The sequence below is a fragment of the Myotis lucifugus genome, unplaced genomic scaffold (genome assembly GCF_000147115.1).
Source record: "Myotis lucifugus unplaced genomic scaffold, Myoluc2.0 scaffold_222, whole genome shotgun sequence".
NCBI lineage: Eukaryota > Metazoa > Chordata > Mammalia > Chiroptera > Vespertilionidae > Myotis > Myotis lucifugus.
Window position 1 is genome coordinate 902762 of NW_005871270.1, and position 26304 is coordinate 929065.

At 37.6% G+C, this 26304-nt stretch overlaps 1 protein-coding gene across 8 annotated transcripts in view; it reads left to right on the forward strand.

The window, feature by feature from the left end:
* Window positions 1–1515: 1515 nt before the first annotated feature.
* Window positions 1516–26304, forward strand: part of IPP (intracisternal A particle-promoted polypeptide) — a 28862-nt gene continuing 4073 nt past the window's right edge. The window contains exons 1-8 of one of the 8 annotated variants that reach the window (XM_014463810.2): window positions 1516–1576; window positions 4476–4817; window positions 8453–8884; window positions 12001–12156; window positions 14686–14853; window positions 19933–20070; window positions 21075–21197; window positions 23941–24161. In XM_014463810.2, coding sequence (XP_014319296.1) covers window positions 4526–4817; window positions 8453–8884; window positions 12001–12156; window positions 14686–14853; window positions 19933–20070; window positions 21075–21197; window positions 23941–24161 — 1530 coding nt within the window. In that variant the 5' untranslated portion in view covers window positions 1516–1576; window positions 4476–4525. The other 7 variants (XM_023761917.1, XM_023761920.1, XM_023761921.1 and 4 more) reach the window with 7 other exon arrangements.

Here is a 26304-nt window from a genome sequence, read left to right on the forward strand (position 1 = left end):
GGGGACTGGGGAACTCCAGAGGCAGGTGCGCGGCCTGGGGGCGGGCCCGGCCTTGCCATGTGCCTGCCGCCCCAGTGGGGGGGAGGGGACTGGGCGCTGCCATCTTGTGGCTGTGGGCACCGCCATCTTAACCCTAACCCTTACCCAGCAATCTCTTTCACTCATTTCCAAGTCTTTAACAATTTTTCCTGACACTGGGTCCCCTTTTAGCATATTTCATAATGCAACCAAAAAGAAAAAATAAAAATTTAGTGTATTGCTGATAGTAAGTATGAAGTCTTATGAATACAGTCAACAATATACTGTAGTTAATTATTATGTATGATGCCAGGTGGGTACTTGAAATACCACCCAGGGACCACTGTGTTTAAAGTACATGATTGCCTAACCACTATGCTTCTGTACACCTGAAACTAATACAAAATAATACTGAATGTAAACTGTAATCCTATATAATAAAACCCTAACATGCAAATCAACCAAATGGTGGAATGACCAGTCGCTATGATGCACACTGACCACCAGGGGGCAGATGCTCAATGCAGGAGCTGCCCCCTGGTGGTCAGTGCGCTCCCACAGGGGAAGCACCGCTCAGTCAGAAGCCAGCTCATGGCTGGCGAGTGCAGCAGCGGTGGAGGGAGCCTCTCCTGCCTCAGCTGCAGAGGGGGGGTATGAAAAGAGGGGTCCTGACTGCAAGAGGAATGTCTGACTGCTGGGGATCAGGCCTTAGCCAGCAGGCGGACATCCCTCAAGGGGACCGGACTGTGAGAGGGTGCAAGCTGGGCTGAGGGACCACACCCCCCCCCCCTTGCACAATTTTTGTGCACTGGGCCTCTAGTTGAAAAATAAAATTTTAAAAAAACGTTTTGTGAATGTTTTGTTTCAGGTATATTCATTTATATACACACATATGAGTTATTATTGGGTTTGATGTAGAATGTTTTTGTTCACTGTGGTCTAGGGTCAGAAAGTTTGAAGGCCACTAAAGTGACATATGAGGTTCAACATGGAAAATAACTGGATGTTTTGAGTTCTACCTTCATAGTTGATATCCATTCACATTGCCGGGACCAGTCCGGCCAACTCAGAAAATGATCTGAGTGAATGGTAAATAATAGAGAGAAGCTACAAATATCACATCATTCCGTTGTGCACCTGAAAAGAGTGTGTTATATGTCCATTATATTTCAATAAAACATAAAGTTAAAAAAAAAAGATTAGAAGCGACTTGCCGTATGTTCCTCTCTGTTCTTCCTTGGCACTGAGGTTCGCTGGCTGCCTCGGATGCCACAAGAATGGAGAGAGCGTCCGCGGAGTGCAAAGGACGAGCCGACCAGCCCCTCAGGCAGGAATTCCCGCTTGCAGCCGGACGGTTCGCTGACGCGAGCAATCAGGCACCAGCTCTGAGCCGCGTGAGCGCGACGCCGCGAGGCGTCGCTGCCCGCGAGCGTAAGAGCACTGCGCAGGCGCAGATACGCTCCCCGCCCGCTCCGTCACCTGCGCCGGTTTCCCCGCCCCCTCCTCCGGCTGCGCGCGCAGCGCTGGAGCCGGTTCCGGCGGGAAGGGGAAGCGGCGGGTAAGAAAGGCTTAGCGTTCCGGATGCTTCTGTGACGGGGTTGGGACTTTCCTCTGGGGGTCTCTCCGGCTCTCGGGACCCCTGAGGAGGAGGAGAGAGAGAGAGGAGCCCCTGAAATCGGCTTCCTCCTGCCGCTTAGGCGTGCCTCTGCTAGTCCAAGTGTTTTCGCCCTCACCCGAGCTTCTCTGGTCCGTTCCGCTCCCCGCCTCCGCTGGGGAACCCCAAGGCCCAGACCCCGGCCAGGCTGCCACCCCCGGACGGGTCTGGGATGCCTTCCCCGCCATGTAGGTAGCGTCGGAATGTGCATCCGCCTTCAGTGGCGCAGCAGCGTAAGGGTAACTCTCCAGGCAGCCCCCACGTCAAGCACAGAGCCTAGTGGTTTTGTTTGTTTTGACACTTGCTTGTCCGGTGATTCTTTCTGACACTTTTTGCGGAAGCAGCTTTGTGCTTCACTTCCTCTGGGCTGGCTGCTCCGCCGTTTCCTAGTAATCGGCCTTTCAAGTTTGAGGCTCCGGGTGCTCCTCTCTTACATCCCTGTGCCATGTCCCCGAATTAGGATCTTTCCCTGCGGAAGTGCTGTCACACCCTGTGTTCCTTTTGGGATGGAATACACTAGTGGTGGTGGGATAGTAGCAGCAGTTTCTAAAAGCGTGGTTAGTAGATCAGGGTATCTTCTGTCAGCTGCCAGAGTGGGTGGATCTTCAGTGAGCTCTTAGCGGCAGGAGGCAACCTTTTAGCCCAGTGGCTGTGCTTGATGCCTTGAAGGTACCTTGTGTGTAAACCACCGGGGAAAATCTGCTGACAGGAAGAAATCTAAAACAGAATAAAGCTTGATAGCCAGGTCATGTTTAATAATATCTGCAGGTCAAATTTCTATGTAGAGACAAATACACTGTTTACTTTTATATGCCAGTTAAACAGCGGCATTCTGTAGGTACTGTTGTGAATAGCAGCCGCCTGGCAACGTCTCAAATTTCTCAAGTTAATTCCTAGATAATTATGATAATCAGCTTAGTTATTTTTATTTTGATGAGCTTTAATGCTATAAACTTAACCACTTTTTTCTAACATCAGCCCACACCATTCCTGTCAGCCTAAATTACAAAACCCTAGCCATCTTAGATTTCCCCTGTGCTTCATCTCCTTATATTAGTGAATCTCATGGTTTCTTGATTTCAAAAAAAATAACTTGGATTTATATCTTTGATTCTCATTGTTGAAGCTGAACCGGCTGTGTTTTAGGACTTTGCTACCTCTTAGCTTATCCCCCTGAAGGCTCAAATAACGGTTCTGAAACATGATGTTTACTCCGGATGAACCTACAAAAGCTCAGGTCCAAATTTCTGTGCTTGGATTTCTCTATAACCTGGCATGTGGGAAGAGCCCAGGATTTAGAGTAAGAAGACCTGGATTCAAATACTGGGACAGTCATTACATTAACACTGTGTTCTTAGGAAACTTTGAGCTTGTTTCCTTTTCTGTCATTTTGAATAACAGTATCTTTTCCTTCCAGCCTCTTAATTATTGTGAGAATTATAATTGACATAATGTGTTGAAAAGCTATCAGAGTTGTACAAAAACAACCTAAGCGCCCCAGACGGTTTGGCTTGCAGGGGTTCTCAACCTTCTGGCCCTTTAAATACAGTTCCTCATGTTGTGACCCAGCCATAAAATTATTTTTGTTGCTACTTCATAACTGTAATGTTGCTACTGTTATGAATCGTAATGTAAATATCTGATATGGAGGATGGTCTTAGGTGACCCCTGTGAAAAGGTCGTTCGACCGCCAAAGGGGTCTCGACCCACAGGTTGAGAACCGTTGGGATAGAGCGATGACCTGCGGACTAAAGGGTCCCAATTTCCATTCTGGCCAAGAGCACATGCCCAGGTTGTGGGCTCGATCCCCAGTAGCGGGTGTGCAGGAGGCAGCTGATCAATGATTCTCATCATTGATGTTTCTATCTCCCTCTCCCTTCCTCTCTGAAATCAATAAAGAAGTATATTTTTAAAAAATACCTAAGCCATTGTTATTTCTCATTGTACTGACTCATTTTACCAACATTTGAGAACCTAATATATGTTCGATTCTTGTGCTATAGCTATGAAAGATAGTCCCTGCTTTGAGGGGCTTCCTTTCAAGGAACTTTCAGAGAGAGAGAGTAGGGAGTAGGGTGATAGAGTGTCTGACAAGATAGAGTGTGATACAGATTGTAAAATAGGTAAGCACCAAACCCAGAGGAGAGAGGAACAGGGAAGAGTTCCTAAAGGAAATTATATTTGAACAGTCTTGAATTATAACAAAGATCCAGAGGGAAGAGGTGTGGAAGGACACCATGAGAGTCACTTTTAAAGAACTGCAAATTGTTAGGTTTTATTGGAGTATTAAGTTCAAAGAGGAGTATGGGAGATAGGACTGGATAGGTAGACAGAGGTAAGATTTGAAGGACTTTTGTGCGCTAAGGGAAGTGTACAAATTGAAGGATTCTAAGCAAACAGTTACCCTGATCACAATTGTCTTTTGAAAGTTCATTCTGGCTACAATGTGTGCTTCCTTACTGCGGTGTACAAAAGCTTCTTTCTGCCTTTGTGCCTTTCCGTATTTTCTTTACTCCACCCAGAAAGGCTAATGCCCTCTCCTCATACTTACTATCTTTCAGTATCCAGTTCAGGTTCCATTTTTCCATGTCCTCCAATTATTTTAGATCCTATTACTTATTCCTTTCTCTGAAACCCTAGGAATGGTACCACACAGTTTAGTCCTTGTTTGTTTCATGTGTGTTTTATTCCCTAAGTATATTATAGGTTCCTTGAGGATAGGGAATGTTCCATAAGTATATGAATAAAAGACATGTTAAACACAAAAATATGATGTTTGGTCTCTTTCTGTTTTGTTTTTCAGGGTAGGACCAGATTATGGGCAGAAGTCCTTTAAATTAATTTATCATCATCATGGCTAATGAGGGCTGTCCCAAGGCTGGTGATAGTCTTTTTTCATCAGATAAACATGCCCAACTCATCTTGGCCCAGATCAATAAAATGAGGAATGGACAGCATTTCTGTGATGTGCAGCTACAAGTTGGGAAGGAAACTTTTAAAGTTCATCGGCTGGTTCTGGCTGCCAGTAGTCCTTACTTTGCAGCTTTGTTCACTGGAGGAATGAAAGAGTCCTCAAAAGATGTTGTACAGATTCTAGGAATTGAAGCTGCAATATTTCGAATACTTCTAGATTTTATTTATACAGGTATGGTAAGTAAGCCTGTAGTTTTAAGTGAAGAATGATGCAGTCACTCATACTGCTATGGAAATATAAATTGATATTACTTATATGGAAAGTAATTTCACAATTTATTATTATGAGTCTTTGAAAAATTCCTATCTTTTGACCTTGTAGTCTTTTTCTAGGAATACTAAGGAACTAATTAGGGATTCAGGCTAACATTTATGTACCAGGATATTTATAACATTATATATAATAGTTTAATTGAATGCCATCTAATTCTCCCTCAGTAGGTTATATGGTTAAATAAATTATGGTACATATAGGTAATAGAATATTTTTTAGATCTTGCAAATGATTTAAATATATACTATCATGGAAGGATGTTTGCAATATATTAAATGAAGATAATCTGTATGTAAATACCACTTCAATTTTGTTTTAAAAAAATCATTTGTTTGTATTTTGTGCACAGGAAAAAGACCACAATGTTGATGTTTACCTCTAGATGATGAAATATGGAAGATTCTTATTTTTCCATTTTTTTCTGTTTTTCCTTCATAATGTCATAATCAACATGTATTATTTTAATCAAATCTTTTACTTCTAAAATTTTTGTGAAGAATTTTAATGATATTAGAAAATCCACATAAAAACTATATATAAAGTTTTAATCTTATATAACAAATATACATGGGAAAATTTTTAAAGAAATATAATAAAATGGTAATAGTGTATGGATATGTAAAATGTGTGATTTTCATATTCATTTTTATACTATTCTACCTAAAGTTTTTTTCTGTAGTGAATACATATTACTCTTATAATCAGGAAAAAAAGTTTAAAACAATGACTGTTGTTTGGTCTAGTTTTGAGAATACACCATACTTCCATAAAGGAGATAATTATGTGGCCTGATAAAGTGTTGCTTATTTAATGCATAATATTTACAACTGGAAAATAACAAAAGGTAATTTTTCTTTATGTAGTTTCATATTCCTTTTTGGAAAATTTCAGAAAATAACTTAATTGTGAGGATTGTAAAAATGACTTTTATATCTACTGAAAGTAATGTAGCTCTGCCTATTGGCTAATGTACAAATTAACATTGAGAGGTTCTTGATCTGTCTTTTGTAAATGACTTGTGTGAGTTGGAAACTGCTTCATAAATACCCCTGCTTCTCATACTTGAAAAATAGAAATGAACAGATTAATCCAATGGAATTAGTTGAACTACATAAAAACAAGAAATGCCACAAACTGTCTACTCCGCCTCTGTTGTCTGATAGTAGCAAGAAGAGATATTTAGTGAAAGAGAATGTTCATGGCATCATTACTATATTGCTGGTGATTAGCACTTCCATCAAAGAATAAGAAGTGGTAAAACCCAGAGAAATAAAAGTTACTGAGCATATATAGGGAAAAATAACATTGTACAATGTTAACATTTAAGGCTAAAACTGGTGTAACGGTTAAGAACAATGTTTGCCTGCTAGTAAAAGATACAAAGTGGCTTAACCAGATAGGAATTTATTTATTTTTCCACAAAAATGAATCCATAGTAATTCAAAGGCTGGTATAGTGGCTTCATGATGTCATTAGTGTCCCATTATTCATCCATCATTTTGCTCCACCATCTGTAGTATGTAGCCTCTAACGTTATCACTGAACTTTAGCCAGTGGAAGGAGGAAGAGGAAAAGGCAAAAGAGCCTGCCCCCTGAGACTATCCTCTTTTTAAGCTTTTCTAGTAACCCTAACCAGTAACTGAGACCTATATCCTTTTGGCTAACCTCAGTCAAAAATTCATTTCTATCTGCCAAGGGAAGCTAAGAAATACAATTTTTAGCTGGGCACAATTGCCACCCATAGCAAAATCAAGGTTCTATTAATAAAGATGAAAATAAATTTTGGGCATATATATTGGTCAGGGAACTTTGTAATCTGATACAATTAGTGTTTTTGTTTTTTGTTTTTTGTTTTTTTTAAAAGAACATGTTCTTTGATTTTCATTGTAGTGGCATTTCCTTTTCAGGGAATGTGGGGCAGCAAAGCCTGTTATTCTGTTGATTTCTCCTTTAGACTTACCTATACATTCTTTATTAACTATTCACAATTCTGCTAAGTCTTAACAGATTTCTCACCTTAGATTTTTTTATGCACTTCACTTAGAATCAAATGATCTGGGTTTGTTATCTAGCTCTGCCACTAATAAGCTATGTGATATAAGGCATTTCATTTAACTTTAGTCAATTATTCATTCGTTTTTTATATTTATGAATACTTTTTGAGCTAGGCACTATGTATATGAAGTAAAGAAGACAGGAGTGGATGGCCTCTACCTTCACAAAGTTTTCTAGGTAATGCAGATTAGGTATTTACAAAATAAAAATGAACTTGTGAGAGCCTCATTTTTCTTATGATAAAATGGGAATAGTAGCATAGCACTTCATAATTCTTGTGAAGGTTAAATAAGATAAAATTTAATAAATGAAAAGGTAGTTTTTATAATCTATAAAGCCTTATTAACTTGGTGGGCATTCTTTTTATTACTCTTAAGTAACTCTTGGCATAATCCAGTAGCAGTCATTCAGCCCCCTTATATCACAACCCATGATCTTATCTTCTCCAACTAAGTTTGTGATGAGTTCTCATTTTATTCAAGTAAGTTTTATCTCAGTTTTCTCTGAAGCCACTACCATTTACTCCCATGGTGGATTCCATTTCTTATACTTCTGGAGAAAACCCTGTTTGCATTTAACAAGCTATATTCTGCCTCTCCATAATATCTTTGGTCATTCATTCATTCAAAACGAAATTTTTGAGCACCTAGAATGGACTAGGCATTGGAAATACAGAAGGGGCAAGTCTTGACCCAACAGACTATAAATCTAATTGGGAAAACAAACTTTAAACAAATAGTTTAGAGGAGCGAATGGGGAGAAAAGGAGTAAAGGGAAAATTGAATGGAGAGTTTATCCTTATTAGGAAGGAGAATTACAGTGGTTTATTTTCCTTCTAAATATGATTGACTATTCAATGTCCTCCCAAAGTCACTATGTAAATATATGAAAGTGAAGCGCTCTGAAAAAAGTGATATATATATATATATTTAAGTAAATGTTAACTATTTAATTAACTTAAATGTTAACTGTTTACTTAAATATTAACTATTAATAACTTCTCATATGTTATAGACTCTTGGTTATACCTAATATTAAATTAACATTTGTACATCATTTTATCATAATTCAAGATACCCTGTCTTGCCTTCCCCAGTGCCTAACTAAATGTTTATTAGATACATATAGCTTTATGTTAAAAGCATGGGGTTTGGTGTCAATTCCTACCCTCAACTCACTTAACCATGTGATTTGAGGACAAGTTACTTAAACTTTCACAAAAAAAAACAAACCCTACTATATGGGGTTGCAGTCAGGGTTAAATGAATGTATAAAGCAATTAATGCTGTATCTACTTCATTGTAAGTGTTCCATAAATGTTCTGTATCTTTATCATTTAAGTTTTGTGCTCTTTCTATAAATCCTTTGTTGCCTTTTTACTTAGCTGTTGGTGGAATCAAATATAATGCCTCTTTAATATAAGTCAAATGTTTGTTTTTATTTTACTGTACTGGTTATTTGTCTCCCTGTTTCCCTAGGCATAGTGGACATAGGTGTGAATAATGTCCAGGAGTTGCTTGTTGCAGCGGACATGCTACAATTGACTGAAGTTGTTAATCTTTGCTGTGCATTTCTGAAAGGACAAATTGATCCACTGAACTGCATTGGAATCTTTCAGTTCTCTGAGCAAATTGCCTGCCATGATCTTTTGGAATTCACAGAAAACTATATTCATGTCCATTTCTTGGAGGTTCAGAGTGGGGAAGAGTTCCTGGCACTTACAAAAGATCAGCTGATCAAAATTTTGCGAAGTGAAGAGCTTAGCATTGAGGATGAATACCAGGTCTTCTTAGCTGCAATGCAATGGCTTCTCAAAGATCTGGGAAAAAGAAAAAAATATGTGGTGGAAGTGCTAGACCCAATTCGATTTCCTTTACTACCTCCTCAGAGGCTTTTAAAGTATATAGAAGGTAATTTTTTGTTGTATATCAGTCAACTACTTATCCAATGGCTTTTTTGCTTTCTGAAATGTGATAGTATTTTTATTTTTCAGTTCAATAGCAGACATTTATTGAATGATTACTATATGTAAGATACAGATTTGTGTTTTTATGGGTAGTTATATTTCCATATTTCTACCTTTTTTTTCTTTTTAAATATATTTTATATTTTACAGAGAGGAAGGAAGAGGGATAGAGTGTTAGAAACATCGATGAGAGAGAAACATCGATCAGCTGCCTCCTGCACACCCCCTACTGGGGATGTGCCCACAACCAAGGTACATGCCCTTGACTAGAATCGAACCTGGAACCCTTCAATTCGCAGGTTGACACTCTATCCACTGAGCCACACTGGTTAGGGCTTCATATTTCTACCTTTATTTTAATAAAATCCTTATGTACCTTTCTTGAAATTAAATACTAATAGAGATTAGAGCTATAGATAAAATTACTGACTGAGCTAAAATACTATTGTTTTTGGCAGTACTAATTATTTCAGGATAAGATTTCCTCTTGTCGCTTTTAAAAAGTCAGCAAAACCTAACAGTTGAGGAAAATGCATATGCTAAAAACAAAAACAAAACTTAATAAATCCTGTAAGTCCTCTCATTATAAAATAAATTTTATATTGATATATCATAGCTCCTTAGTGCCTTTGAATCATCTTTAGGTTCTAAACTTTGAAAATACTTTTCACCATAGTATAAAATAGTTTTTATCTTTATATTAGAAAAATGATAATATTTAAATTTATTTTTTTAAACTACTTTAGACTTGATTTCAAGATTTGAAGGTTTTCTTGTTTGTTGTTTTTGTTAATCCTCACCTGAGAATATTTTTCCATTGATTTTTCGGGAGAGTTAAAGAGAGAGGGAAAGACAGACAGAAATATTGATGTGAGAGAAACACATCGATTGGTTGCCTCCTCCTGCACGTGTCCAGACCAGGGCCAGAGAGGAACCTGCAACCAAGCTATGTGCCCTTGACCAGAATTGAACCCAGGACCCTTTGGTCCACAGACTGACACTCTATCCACTGAGACAAACCGGCAAGATTTGAAGTTTTTACTCTTGTCCTACACTGAATGAAACTTGAGGATGTGACTGAATTATAAATAATGTAAGAGCTAATTCTCTGGACATCTTTTCTACTTTAGTTTACTTTGTTTCTCCCATCTAAAATTTGAGATCTAGGTGTTACTTTCTCACCACTTCTTTCTAACTTGAGACATGAAAGAAGTGGAAGAATGGAGATTTGCTAAGGCTGAGGTCCTTCCTTAGGGACTTGGTTCTGAGCTTTCTTATGAGATCCTAATATTGATCTTGTGTCAGGACCTACTTACTTAACCCAGCCAAGGATGTATCTCATATAGACTTTGGCTAGCAAGGTGCTCTGTTAGATGGCAAACTCTGGCGATCCTCTCTACCTTTACTGCTGGTCCTATAAGGGATTTTCCTTTTATTGGTCTTGTTCTTTGACTTCTCAACTTGGCTTCTTAACTGCTCATTCTACCTCTCTCCAAATAATTAGTTATTAGTAAGAATTCTCAAGATTTTTTAAATTGACCTTCTTTCCTCAATATTGCATCTGAGATGTAGGGACAAGCCTAGGAGATAGTCCCTTGCTAGCATAAATGGGCCTTAGTGCAAATTTGAAAATAGTGCCCTTTTAGGGGGTCTTAGAGCTTTCCAGATGGGATACAGGTTGACTTTCATCCCCAGTTCACCTCCTCATCTAAGTACTGTTGAGCAGGAAAAACCTACCCAATCATGCTCAAAGTCTCTAGGAAATGGATCTCATCCCAGCAGCTCATCCCAATAGCTCTTTTGTTTCTTGCTTTGACTATAATTTTTTAAAGTTTATGACATATTTTATACCCTTTTGTTATTAGGTTGTATGTATTGAATTTTGGGCTACTTTTTTTTCATTTTGTTAAATAATTGTGATTCTATTTCACCTTGCCATCTTTATTTAGAAATCCTCATACATGTATTTTAAAATTGTCTAGTATGAAGCATTTATTAAAAATATTTTTTTATTGATTTCAGAGAGGAAGGGTGAGGGAGAGAAAGATAGAAACATCAATGATGAGAGAGAATCAATGATTGGCTGCCTCCTGCACACCCCCTACTGGGGGGTGAGCCCACAACATGTGCCCTGACCAGGAATCCAACTGTGACCTCCTGGTTTATAAGTCGACGCATAACCATTGAGCAACACGAGTTGGGCTGAAGCATTTTTTTAAAAAATATGTACTTATTGATTTTAGAAAGAGAGAGAAACATCAATTTGTGCCCTAGCCATTGTGGCTCAGTTGGTTGAGCATCATTCTTACAGGGTTTTGTTTAAAAGGTTGCCGGTTCAATTTCTGTTCAGGGCACATGTCCAGGTTGCAGGTTCGATACCCAGTAAGGATGTTTTCGGGAGGCAACCAACGAATGTTTTTCTCTCATGTTGATGTTTTGCTCCCTTTCCCTTCCTCTCTCTCTCTCTAACAATCAATAAAAAACATATTAAAAAGAAAAAGAAACATTGATTTGTTGTTCTACTTATTTATGCATTCATTGGTTGATCCTTATATGTGCCCTGACCTGGGATAGAACCTGCAACCTTGGCATATCAGGCAACACTCTAACCAACTGAGCTACCTGGTCAGGGCCATGAAGCATATTTTTAAAAACAATCTTTGGCCCAGCCAGCGTGACTCTGGTTGAGTGTCAACCTATGAGGTCACGGTTTGATTCCCGATTATAGGCTTGATCCCCAGTGGGGGGCATGCAGGAGGCCGCTGATCAGTGTTTCTCTGTCATCATTGATGTTTCTCTCTCTCTCTCTCTCTCCCTCAAACTTCCTCTTTAAAATCAATAAAAATATATTTTAAAAAATAATCTTTGATTTAAGGAAAGTACATTTTTTAGTAGCAATGAGAAAAATAATATTTGGTATTATAGGAAATGGTGTGGTTAAATCACACCATTGTTTGATGATGAGTTTTTTATTTTTTGATTGTCAATTATTTTTATGTAAGCATATCTTTTCAGTATTTAAAAGTTGATTAAGCATTATCTTTTTAAACATTACTTTAGGAGTATCTGATTTTAATCTTCGTGTTGCATTGCAAACACTTTTGAAAGAGTACTGTGAGGTGTGCAAATCTCCCAAAGAGAACAAGTTTTGTAGTTTTCTGCAGACGTCTAAGGTTCGACCTCGGAAGAAAGCAAGAAAGTATCTGTATGCAGTAGGTGAGAGCATTTATTTATTTATCTTTCTCTTTTTACATTGTATTTATTGGAGTGACATTGGTTAATAAAATTATATAGGTTTTAGATGTACAATTTTACAATATACCATAGTTGATAGAGGTTATCTTTTTTTCAGGATCAAAATCTTTTAATATTTTATTGTTATTATACATGTCAGAATATTCAGGTGTGTCAAATAGACATATTTAATTTTACATGCAGACTACAGATTTATAAATTGTAGTTATAGAATACAGTGAACACATCTAAAAATTAAATAGCTACTCATTTGACATTATTCTGTGATCTGAATATTTGGTTCTTAGATTACTCAATTATTGTCAATAACTGACTACAGAAATATTACTTTAAAAGTTGAAAATTTGCTTTAAAAGTATCTGATTTTATTTTATTTTATTTTTTTAATATATTTTATTGATTTTTTACAGAGAAGAAGGGAGAGGGATAGAGAGTTAGAAACATCGATGAGAGAGAAACATTGATCAGCTGCCTCCTGCACGCCCCCCATTGGGGATGTGCCCGCAACCAGGGTACATGCCCTTGACCGGAATCGAACCCGGGACCCTTGAGTCCACAGGCCGACGCTCTATCCACTGAGCCAAACCGGTTCGGCTAAAAGTATCTGATTTTAATCTTTGTGTTGCATTGCTGGAAGAAAAATGAACCTCAAAAATATTAACTATTCTCAGTGTCATAGATGGTCATTAGGGATGATAAGAACCAATGGTCTCCAAAGTGTGGGTGTGCAGGATAATCCATAGGCATATCAGATGAACATATTAAAGCCTCTCTTTCTTTTTATTTTAAAAAACATTAAACCATATCAGTATTTGATATATATATACATATTGACAGATCGCCTAGATTTATATAGATAATATAATTTATATATAAATATTTTCTGTATAATTTATATGTATGTAACTATAACTAGAGGCCCGGTGCACCAATTTGTGCACGGGGGCGAGGAGAGGAACTTTGGGAAGTTGGCTGGTCAGGGTGAGCGGTGGGACTGTGGGAGGTTGGCTGTGGGAGTGCACTGACCACCTGGCCACCCGGGGGGAGGGACCGTGGGAGATTGGTTGGCCGCGGGAGGTTGGCTGTGGGAGCGCATTGACCACCAGGGGGCAGCTCCTGCTTTGAGCGTCTGCCCCCTGGTGGTCACATCATAGTGCACATCATAGTGACCGGTCGTTTGGTTGTTTGGTTGTAACTGTCGCTAGGCTTTTATATATATAGATTTTATATATGCTATAATGTATAAGTATGTAATTTTTTAGTGCATGCTAAACTTTTTTAATGAGATGTGCAGTCAAACGTGAATTTCAACTTGCTATTTTTTTTTAATATGTTTCTATTAATTTTTTTAGACAGAGAGGAAGGGAGAGGGAGAGAGAGAAAGCGATCTGCTGCCTCCTGTACACCCCCTAATGAGGTTTGAGCCCACAACTACAGTGTGTGCCTTGATCAGGAATCGAACCAGCAACCTCTTGCTGCATGGGATGACACTCAATCAACTGAGCCACACCAGCAGGGCTCAATTCACAATTTTTATTTGAAAGAGACACTAATAGAGATCATAATGGAACTTTTTAAAAAATATGTTTTTATTGATTTCTTTTCCTTTTTTTTTTTTCCAAAGCGAGAGAGAGAGAGAGAGAGAGAGAGAGAGATGAGAGGGAGAGGGAGAGGAAGGGTAAGGGGTGGGGGGAGAGAGAGAGAGAGAGAGAGAGAGAGAGAGAGAGAGAGAGAGGAAGAGAAACATTGATCCCCTGCTTCCTGCATGCATCCTGACCAGGGATGGAGCAAAACGTGGGCATGTGCCTTGACTGAGAATCAGACCGTGACCTTTTGGTGCACAGAATGAAGCTCAACCAACTGAGCCCCACTGCCCAGGGCAGAAACTTTTTAACTAGACAGATAACCAGCTCCTAGATTATGTTTTTTGTTTTTTTGGGTTTTGGTTTTTTTGTTGTTGTTAATCCTCACCCGAGGATATTTTTTCCCTGTTGATTTTTTTAGAGACAGTGGAAGGGAGTCAGGGAGAGAGAGAGAGAGAGCATCAATGTGAGAGAGACACATGGATTGATTGCCTCCCACACACACACACACACACACCCCCCCCCGCCCCGAACCAGGGCTGGAGATCAAACCTGCAACCTGGGTGCATGCCCTTGACCAGGAATGGAACCCGAGAGTCTTTGGTCTGCGGGCCAACACTCTAACCACTGAGCAGCACCAGCAAGGGCTAGATTTATGTTTTATCTAATGTTCTATATAACTAAGACCAGGTAGTACAACATTGTGGTTAATTCACTTTATTTAAGCCATAATCTTTCAGGACTTGGCACATTTAAATATATGGCAAGCTCTAAAGCATTTATTCTTTGCTATAAAATAGTTACACTGAATGTCTAGATGTAGATGGTTAGATTTTTCTCCTTATTACCATTTCCGTATTTAGCGGTAAGGGATTTGCTATGGTCCTTCTTTCCTTCCTTTGTTCAGGTGGATATACTCGGTTGCAGGGTGGTCGTTGGAGTGATAGCAGAGCCCTCAGCTGTGTAGAACGTTTTGACACCTTTAGCCAGTATTGGACCACTGTATCTTCACTTCACCAAGCTCGATGTGGGCTGGGAGTAGCAGTTCTGGGAGGGATGGTCTATGCTATTGGAGGTAATGATGAGAATGTCTTATTTCCCTTATTAATCTTTAGCTATAAGTTGGCTTATAGCTAAATTCTTATATGCTTTACATATGTTGTGAGGCTATGGGGTATACATAGCTACATTGTGCTTAATAAATATTTATTGAATAAATGAGTGAAAGAAATTAAAAGAAAACACAAGATATTGAATATTTCAGACCAGAGGGATACTATAATTTATTATAAGGCAGAATACTTAAGTTTGATGTTGTGTGGGTTTTTTTTTGTTGTTGTTGTTGTTATTGTTGTTGTTTTAAATATATTTGTATTGATTTCAGAGAGGAAGAAAGAGAGATAGAAACATCACTGAGGAGAGAGAATCATCGATTGGCTGCCTCCTGCACAACCCACACTGGGGATCAAGCCCACAACTCGGGCATGTGCCTTGACCAGGAATCGAGCCATAACCTCCTGGTTCATAGTTCAACACTCAACCACTGAGCCACACTGGCTGAGCACTGTTTTTTAATTGCTTTTTAAAATACATATTTTATTGATTTCAGAGAGAGAGAGAGAGAGAAAAACATCAATGATGAGCCCTAGCCCAGTGATGGCGAACCTATGACACTCGTGTCAGAGGTGACACGCGAACTCACTTTTTTGGTTGCTTTTTCTTTGTTAAATGGCATTTAAATATATAAAATAAGTATCAAAATATAAATCTTTGTTTTACTATGGTTGCAAATATCAAAAAACTTCTATATGTAACACGGCACCAGAGTTAAGTTAGGGTTTTTCAAAATGCTGACACGCCGAGCTCAAAAGGTTCGCCATCACTGCCCTAGCCGGTTTGGCTCAGTGTATAGAGTGTTGGCCTGTGGACTAAAGGGTCCTGGGTTCGATTCTGGTCAAGGGCACATGCCCAGGTTGCGGGCTCAATCCCCAGTGTGGGGCATGCAGGAGGCAGCTGATCAATGATTTTTCTCTCGTCATTGATGTTTCTATCTCTCTTTCTTCCTTCTCTGAAATCAATTAAAAAAAAATTTTTTTTTAAATATATTTTATTGATTTTTTACAGAGAGAAAGGGAGAGGGACAGAGAGTTAGAAACATCAATGAGATGAGAGAAACATCAATCAGCTGCCTCCTGCACACCTCCCACTGGGGACGTGCCCGCAACCAAGGTACATGCCCTTGACCGGAATCGAACCTGGGACCCTTCAGTCCGCAGGCCGACGCTCCGTCCACCGAGCCAAACCGGTTTCAGCTAAAAAAAATTTTTTAAAGAAAAGTTGTTCATACAATGTGGCACCAAAACTTAGGTTGATATTTATCATTAAAAAATTTTTAAATTCTGAAAGCTTCATTACAAATCATTTTTAATTAATCAAGTTATCCAGATAGTGGGACATACAAAAACCAAGTCAACTAGATATTTGGATATATTTCTTGATTGAAATCATTGTGTTTTCTGAAACTATTATTGTGAAATATATGCTCCAGCAACTGAACCACATTCAACAAGGCTCTAAATACTGTTTTAAAAAATTAAGATATAATTCACATACCATCAAATTCACCATTTAGAGTATATAGTTCAGTGGTTTTTAGTATATTCACAAAGTAGCGCTACCATCACTACTCATTCCAAAACATTTTCATCTCTGCAAAAAACTTCTCTTATCATTTAGGGAAATTTATTTTTTTAATTTTATTTATTTTAGAGAGGAAGGAGAGGGAGAGATAGAAACATCAATGATGAGAGAGAATCATTGATCTGATGCCTCCTGCACACCCACTACTGGGGATTGAGCCCGCAACCTGGGCATGTGCCCTTAACTGGAATCGAACCCAGGACTCTTTAGTCCACAGGCCGACGCTCTATCCACTGAGCCAAACCGGGTAGGGCATTTAGGGAAATTTTTATATCAGTGTAGGGAACTGTTTACTAGCCATATTCCCAGACTCCAACCAAGGGTCTACACTTGCAAAGCAAGCCTTTCTAAAGATAGGCAGTCTCAGACCTGCTATGTTAACTTCTGCACAGTAGGAGTTTTGTATACATTCAGGATTCTAGGCCCTCATACAGTTAAATGTGCTGCAAATATCTTTCCTATGCTGCTTCACCGTTCACTTATATGGTATCTTTTTTTATTTTTTACTCTTCTCCCAAAGGTATGTTTTCACTGACTTTAGAGGGGAAGGGAGAGAGAGAAACATCTATGTATGAGAGAAACATCAATTGACTGCCTCCGTTTCTTGCCCCTGCCAACGATCAAACCCACAACCTAGGTAATGTGCTCTGACCGGAAATCAAACCAGCAACCTTTCAGTACCTGGGTTGAGGCTCCAACCAACTTGAGCCACACCAGCCAGGACTTTTTATAGTGTCTTTTGATAAACAAATGTTTTTAATTTTAATGTAGCCAACTCTATTATTTTTCCCCTTTATGGTTAGTGTTTCTTTTACCTTTTTAAAGAAATCCTTCCCTACTCCAAAGTCATGAGGATACATATCTTTACTGCTTTCTAAAATTTTATAGTTTTTCCATGTACATTCATGTCTATAATCTACCTGGAATTGAGTTTTTAAGGATAGTGTGAGTAGAGAACCAGTTTCCTTTATCCCCCCTATATAGATATAACCAATTATCCTAGCATAATAAAACTTTTCTTTCTTCACTGCTCTGCAGTACAAACTGTCTAATGCCTAGTAATCATATATGCATAGATCTGTTTCTAGATTTCTTTTCTGTTCCATTGGTCTATTTGTCTATCTCTATCTTAATTACTATAGCTCTATTTAAATCTAATGAGCTTATCTGATAGGATAGTTTCTCCTTAATTTCTGGGAGTGCTTGCCTATTCTAGATCCTTTGTACTTCCCATATAAATTTTAGAATCATTTTTTTAATAATACTGTATGATTCCACTTATGTGAGGTACTCAGAATAGTCAAAATCTTAAATCCAAGTATAATGGTGATTGCCAGAGGCTGGGAGAGGTAAAAATGAGGAGTTTTTGTTTAATACGTATAGTGTTTCAGTTTGATAAGATGAAAAGGGTTATGGTTGTCATGGCTACACAACATGTGAATGTGTTTAACATCACTGAACTGTAAACTTAAAAATGGTTAAGATAGTAAATTTTATGTTGTGTTAAATGTAACAAAAAAAGATTTTTTTAAAAATTGGGATTATATTATATCTATAAACCAGTTTGGGGATAATGGTATATATATGTAATTTTTTGTTGTTAATCCTCACCTGAGGACATTTTTTCATTCATTTTTAGAGAGAGTGGAAAGGAGAGGGAGAGACAGAGAGAGAGAAATATCGATGTGAGAGAGACACATCAATGGTTGCCTCCCACATGAGCCCTGTCTAGGGCCGGGGATCAAGCCTGCAACCAATGTAGATGCCCTTGACCAGAATCAAACCCAGGACCCTTCAGTCCATGGGCTGACACTCTATGCACTGAGCCAAACTGGCTAGGGCAATAATCATCTTTACATTGACTCTTCTATGTCATGAAGATGATACATCTCATTTATTTAGATCAGGGGTCCTCAAACTTTTTAAACAGGGGGCCAGTTCACCGTCCCTCAGACCTTTGGAGGGCCGGACTATAGTTTAAAAAAAAAACGATGAACAAATTTCTATGCACACTGCATATATCTTATTTTGAAGTAAAAAAACAAAACGGGAACAAATACAATATTTGTATTTGCATGTGGCCCGCGGGCTGTAGTTTGAGGACCCCTGATTTAGATACTCCTTAATTTAAAATTTTATCTAAAGTTAATAAATTTTAACCGTCAAGGTCTTATACAAGCTTTGATTAGATTTACTCCTAGGTATAGTATATTTTTAAATTCTATTTTAAGTAATATCTTTTTTTTATGCTCCTAAGATGTATTATATATATATATATATATATATATATATATATATATATATATAGATAGATATAAAGATAAAGATAGATAAAGATATGGACCTGTATACACATTATATACTTACATTACATATGTATTACACTATGTGTGTTGTGTGTGTGTATATATATATATATATATATATATGATTGGTATCTTCTTTTATGTTGTTATTTAATTGTATGTGTGCTATGGGACTTCTCTCCACAGCTTAAATCATGGTTAAACTGTAGTTTTACCCATTTTCCAATAAATTCCATTAATTTCCACTTAATTTTTTCATATTTTTAGACAAAGTGACTACAGGTATCAAATTCATATATACAACTCAGCGTTTTGTGTGGGTTTTTTAAAATTTATCTTTATTGTTGAAAGTATTATAGATGGCCCCCTTTTGTCCCCATTGACCCCACACCTGTCCCCACCTGTCCCCAGGCCTTCACCACACTATTTTCTGTTTGTTGCTAGATAAGAATTACATTACTAGTAAAACTCAAATTTTACAATTGTCAAAATGCAAATTGTGTGGATTGTTTGGGTCAGTGGTCGGCAAACCGCGGCTCGAGAGCCACATGCGGCTCTTTCGCCCCTTGAGTGTGGCTCTTCCACAAAATACCACGTGCGGGTGCGCACGTACAGTGTGATTGAAACTTTGTGGCCCATGCGCAAAGTCGGTTTTCAGCCTGGGCGAGTCTATTTTGAAGAAGTGGCATTAGAAGAAGTGGGGGTACGTTCGCTGAGGTCGACCCCTCAGATTGAGGATGTTTTTAGCAAAGGCCAGCTTAGGAGTACCCTAATTAAGTTAATAACAATGTACCTACCTATATAGTTTAAGTTTAAAAAATTTGGCTCTCAAAAGAAATTTCAATCGTTTTACTGTTGATATTTGGCTCTGTTGACTAATGAGTTTGCCGACCACTGGTTTGGGTGATAGAATTAGAAATAGATAATAGGAAAATTGTGCCATTACTACATTAAATGGACTTTACTAAATGATAGTGCTATGATTTCAAAATAACACTTGCTGGGCAAATGAATTTTAATAAATAGTATAAAATCAGACATAATAGTTGAATTTCTGACAACATGAAATGCTGCTAAATATTGTGTTATGGTTCTAGACTATTAGCATTACTAAGTCTCCTGATATGTGTCTCTTTTATTTAACATAGGTGAAAAAGATTCAATGATTTTTGATTGTACTGAATGCTATGATCCAGTTACTAAACAGTGGACAACTGTAGCTTCAATGAATCACCCCCGCTGTGGCTTGGGAGTGTGTGTGTGTTATGGGGCTATCTATGCTTTGGGTAATTATGCTGTTCAATTTAAGGATATCTAATGTTATTTAAATTCTTAGATTCTGATTACTTAGAAATTTTCCTTCCCTCCCATAAGAAACATTTTCCTTTCAGCTTTATAAATTATTCTTCTCAAAATACTATTACTTGGGGGATATTGTAAAATGTGGAGTTCTTAGAAAGAGATGGAGATAAAATATAGATGAGATATCCAATGAAACTCTTTAGCTGATAGTTAAACTGCATGACTAGTATAAGCAGGCTAAATATGCAGAAGTTGTTTCAAAAGATAGTTTTGCAAAATACCAAATTTCCTATGCAATATGTTGAAGTTTTAGGTTTATTTTATTTATTTTTAAGTACATTTTTATTTTATTTATTTTTAAAATATATTTTTATTGATTTCAGAGAGGAAGGAAGAGGGAGAGAGATAGAAACAGCAATAATGAGAATCATTGATTGGCTGCTTCCTGCACACCCCACACAGGATCAAGCTTGCAAGCCAGGCATATACCCTGGCTAGAATTGAACCATGACCTGGTTCATAGGTTGGCACTCAACCCCTGAGCCATGGCAGCTGAGCTATATTTTATTGATTTTAAAGAGAGGAAGAGAGTGGGATAGAGAGATAGAAACATCGATGAGAGAGAAGCATCACCAATCTGCTGCCTCCTGCATACCCCCTACTGGGAATTGAGCCTACAATCTGCACATGTGTCCTGACCTGGAATTGAACCGTGAACCAGGAGGCCTACGCTCAACCACTGAACCACACTGGGCGGACTGTTTTGTTTTATTTTAAATTCCTAGTTGAAAATAGGCAGAGAGTTAAAAGATCTGAGTTCTACTCACAGTCAAATTCTAACTTTTCATGGGATCTTGGACAAATAACCCCTCTATTCCATGTGATAATCATCCATAATATGAAGTTGTCAGGTTAGATGTTTTCTAAGGTGTTTTTGATAAATAAGATTCCTTTATCCCAGACATAACATTTTTCTGTTTGGTTATAGGTGGATGGGTTGGAGCTGAGATAGGGAACACCATTGAACGATTTGATCCTGATGAAAATAAATGGGAAGTAGTTGGCAACATGGCTATGTCACGCTACTACTTTGGCTGTTGTGAAATGCAAGGTGATTGATTGCTTTATAAAATGTTTTTCTTGAAAATATCTATAATAATAAAAGTGTAATATGCAAATCGACCGAACGACTGAATAGCAGAACAACTGTCCGGACGACCTTCTGGACAACCACGCTATGACACCCACTGGCGCCAGGCCAGCTAAGGCGGGTGCAATACAATTGGTTGGGGGCCTGGCCATGGCCCCATGATCACCCTGCAGAGGGAGGCCCAGGCCACCGGCTGGTGGGGCGATCAATCAATCGGGGGGCTCCACGATCGCCCCAAAGAGGGAGGCCCAGGTCAACAACCGGCAGGCTGTGGTGGGTGGGCGGGGCCTACTTCTTTGGGGCGATTGATTGTGGGGCTCCCGGACTGAGATGGCACAGGCTAGGCTGAGGGACCCCCCTGCCGAGTGCACGAATTTCATGCATTGGGCCTCTAGTATATTTATAAAAACTGAGCCTGAGGCTTTTATTTACACAAAAGTATATTTATGTCTATTAATGTTTATTAAGTATTTAACATTAACAATATGGAAGTTCTGCTTTTAACCTCATATCTTTTTAACTTCTTATTTCTTTATTTCTGTATTGTCAAATAATATATTTTTCTACAAAATAAACAAAGTTAGAATTTAAAATTACAGATAGGCAAAAACACCTGACTAGCAAAATAAGCATTTAAAATATAATTCTTGCCCTAGCCCGTTCGGCTCAGTGGATAGAGCATCGGCCTGTGGACTGAAGGGTTCCAGGCTCAATTCCAGTCAAGGGCACATGCCTAGGTTGTGGGCTCGGTCCCCGGGTAGAGAGTGTGCAGGAGGCATCAGATCAATGATTCTCTCTCATCATTGTTTCTATTTCTCTCTCTCTCCTCCTCCCTTCCTCTCTCAAATCAATAAAAATATATTTTTTTAAATAAAAATAAAATGTCATTCTTGTCGTGGCTGGTTTGGCTCAGTGATTAGAGTGTTGGCCTATGTGCCGAAGGGTCTCAGGTTCGATTCCTGTTTGTATTATGGTTAATCTAGACCATTAGCATTACTAAATCTCCCAAGGGCACATACTTTGGTTGCAGATTCCCCAGCCCCAATAGGGGTGTATACGGGAGGCAACCAATAGATGTGTCTCTCTCACATCAGTTTCTCTCTCTCTTCCCTTCCACTCTCTAGAAATCAATGGAAAAAATATCCTCGGATGAGGATTAAAAAATAAACTAAATTAAATGTCATTCTTTATTGTTATTTTGTCTCCCATTCAGGCCTTAGCAAGTATTTCTAAGTAAGGAGAGAATATAAAAAACAATCTTCACATTCTCTTATAGGCTTCTTCAGTGTGTTTTTTAATAGGGTACGTTGTGATTCAGGCCACGTAGAATATAATGCTACAATAGATTTGAAAAATGTTGCACTGAATATTAAAATGGTGTACGGAAATTATTTTAATTGTCTATTATACCCTGAGAGATAGGTAGTTCTGTCAAATAAAACCTGATTCTCTGTCCAGAGTTAGAGAGCAAATTTATATGTATCTGCAGAGTAGGAAATAGTCTGCCCATTGTTATATGACAACTCAGCCTACTTTGTTCCCAGCTCAAGTTCTTCCTGCTTTGTGAAGATTTCAACTAGCATTTCTCAGATTTCAACTAGCATTTAAATGTACAAATTACATGGTGCAAACTATATTAATATAATGTTCTCTAGTTGTTTTATATTTATTATTTTTATCTTCCCATCTAAAAATCATAGAGTCAGGCATCTTGGAGATTATCTATTTCAACCCCTTTATTTATAAATGAGGAAGCTGAAGATTAGGAAGGCTGTGAGTTATCTCTTTTCATAGCTGGTTACTAGATAGCTGGAGCTAGAACCCAAGTTTATTAACATATAGCTCACATTTCTTAAAATACCATTAAAGTGAGGAGTTATAACCTATAGCTCCTCACTTTAGAGTGTGGGAAACACACTGGGTACTCAGAAATAATTATAAATTGACAGAACCATTAGTTTCGATCAAATTTAAAAATGAACTTTCTGTGAATTATATTCTATTATACTCTAGTGATTAATCTGGTATTTTAATCTAGCCATATAAATATTATAATTTAAATTCAATTATCTATTTTATGTCCATCTGAGCAACAGGTAGGCTTTCACAGTTTAAGTGCATAATATTTTTAAAAATATATATATATTTTTATTGATTTTAGAGATGAAGAGAGAAAGCGACAGAAACATCAATGATGAAAGAGAATCATTGGTCAGCCTCCTGCACATCCCCTACTGGGGGATTGAGCTAGCAACCCAGGCATGTGCCCTGACTGAGAATCAAATCATGACCTCCTGGTTCTTAAAGTCATTGTTCAACCACTGAGCCATGCCTGCCAGGTTTAAATGCATAATATTTTTTAGGGGGGAAAAAGTCCCTTTCCCTTTCCTTTGTTACCTATACTTGGTAGCATATGGAACTTGAGACCATTAAGCAGACAATAAGATGGGAAATCCTTGTCTGACATTTATTTTCTTATAGCATCATTAGGCTCGTTGAAAATTTAATTACACTGTAAATTCATACCCCTAACTCTTTGTAACATGCTTAAATGTGAGCTGTAATAAACTAGACAGATGTCAATTTTCTGTTAAAAAAAAATTGGTATAGCCCTACATTAAATATAACAAACTGAAATCACAACTTTTGCTAATTATTGTGTCCTATTTTCTATAGCATCTGAGCAAAAATATTCCATTTCCAGGTTTAATTTATGTAATTGGGGGCATCAGCAATGAAGGAATAGAACTTCGTTCTTTTGAAGTTTATGATCCACTTTCCAAGCGTTGGTCTCCACTTCCTCCAATGGCAACCAGAAGAGCATATCTTGGGGTGGCTGCACTCAATGACTGCATATATTCTATTGGAGGGTGGAATGAGACTCAAGATGCTCTTCATACTGTAGAAAAATATTCCTTTGAAGAGGTAGGTTGGATGATTTCAAATATTTAGTAACCTGTTATTCTTTTAATGTCTTTAAGATCTGTAATACTCTAGCCAGTTTGGCTCAGTGGATAGAGCCTGCAGACTGAAGGGCCCCAGGTTCAATTATGGTCAAGGGCACGTACCTCAGCTTCAGGCTCAATCCCTGGCCCTGGTTGGAGCTAGTGTGGAAGGCAACCAATCGATGTGTCTCTCTCATATCAATGTTTCTCTCTCTCTGTCTTCTCCCCCTCACCCACCCTCCACCCTCTCCCCCCCCCCCCCCCCAATCAGTGGAAAAATAGCCTCGGGTGTGGATTAACAACAAAAAAAGATCTGTAGTGATGTACATTCTATCATTCATGATGTTGATCATTGAGGTTTTCTTCTCTTTTCAAAAGAAGTAAATATTGGTGTCATTGATTTTTTTTCTACTTATTGTCCACTTTCTATTTCATTTATTTCTGTTCCTATTTTTTTCCCCCTTCTATTTGTTTTGGGTTTAATTTGCTCTTCTTTTTCTAGGATCTTAAAGTGGAGGCTTATCTGATTGACTTTCAGACCTTTTTTTTCCTATAATGTAAAACTTTAAAGCTATAAATTGTTTTCAAGCACTTCTTTAACTACACCCCGCACATTTTGATATGTTTTGTTTTAATTAGCATTTATCTCAAAATATCTTCTAATTGTCCTGGTAATTCCTTCTTTGACCAATGAGTTGTTAGAAATCTGTTATTTAATTTCCAAATATTTGGGGGGTTTCCAGATATCTTTGTGTCAGCGATTTCTAATTTAATTTCATTGTGATCAAAGAGCATACTTTGTGGTGGTAAATATTTCATGTGCACCTGAAAATAATTTGTTTTCTGCTGTTGTTGAGTGTATAAATGTCAGTTAAATCAAGTTGATTAGTGTTGTTCAAGTATGTCCAACTTGTCTCATTGTTTTGTAAATTACTAAGAGAGAAGTGTCGAAATCTCCACCTATCATTATGGATTTGTCTGTTTTTCCTTTACATCTCTGAATGTTTGTTATTAAGTCTCCACACATTGAGATTATTATGTCTTCTTGATTAATTGATCCTTTCATAGTATGAAGTGTTTTTCTTTACCTCTGTAATAACCTTTGTTCTGAAGTCTACTCTGTCTGACATTAATGCAACCATTAATGTAGCCAAGTTGTGTTTTGATTAGTATTTGCATGGTATATCTTTTTTTTTCCCTTCTACTTTAAATCTATGTCTTTACAAACTGCATCTCTTGTAGGATAACATATAGTTGTGGTCTATGTTTTTTATGCAGTTTGGCAATGCCTGACTTTCAAATGGAGTCTTTAGAGTTTTTACTATTTATATGTAACATCATTACAGATATGGATGGTTTTTAGACTTTTATTTTGTTGTTTTTTTATTTGTATAATCCATTTCTTTATCCTTTCCCCCCTTTTCTATCTTTAAGTTGATTGTTTCTTTTATTTTGCAATTAACCATATCTCTTCACCTTTTTTCTAAGAGATTTAGGGCTTACATTATTTATTATATAAATTTACATTATATACATATATATTTCAGTGTATCAAATTTAACTTCAAATAATATTATACTACTTCATTTTCAATGTAAAAAACTTACAAAAACTTACTTTCATGCCCAACTCTAATCCTTTGTGCTATTTTATTTCTGTATTTATTGTTACAGTTACTTAAACAATAAATTATATTTGAAATACATTTTTAATGAGAAAGTCTTCGATAACTATGGATATATTTACCATTTCTAGTTTTATTTATTCTTTTCTGCAGAGCTCAGTTTGTATCTCATATCATTTTCTCTTAGCCTAAAGAACTTTTAAAAGTATTTCTTTCAGTGTTGCTCTGCTGGCAATGATTCTCTTAGCTTAGCTTAACTTCCATTTTCTGAAGTTTCTTTTTTCCACCTTCACTTCTAAAGATATTTTGCTGAATATAGAATTATAGGTTGTTGAGTGTTTTTTTCCTTACCTTAAGATGTTTATCTTCTTGCTTTGTTTCTGACGGGAAGTCAGTTGTCATTCTTACCCCGTTTTCCCTGTATGTAATGTGTCTTTTTTTCTTTGGCAGCTTTTAAGATTTTCTCTTTATCATGGGTTTCCAGTAACTTGATTATGTG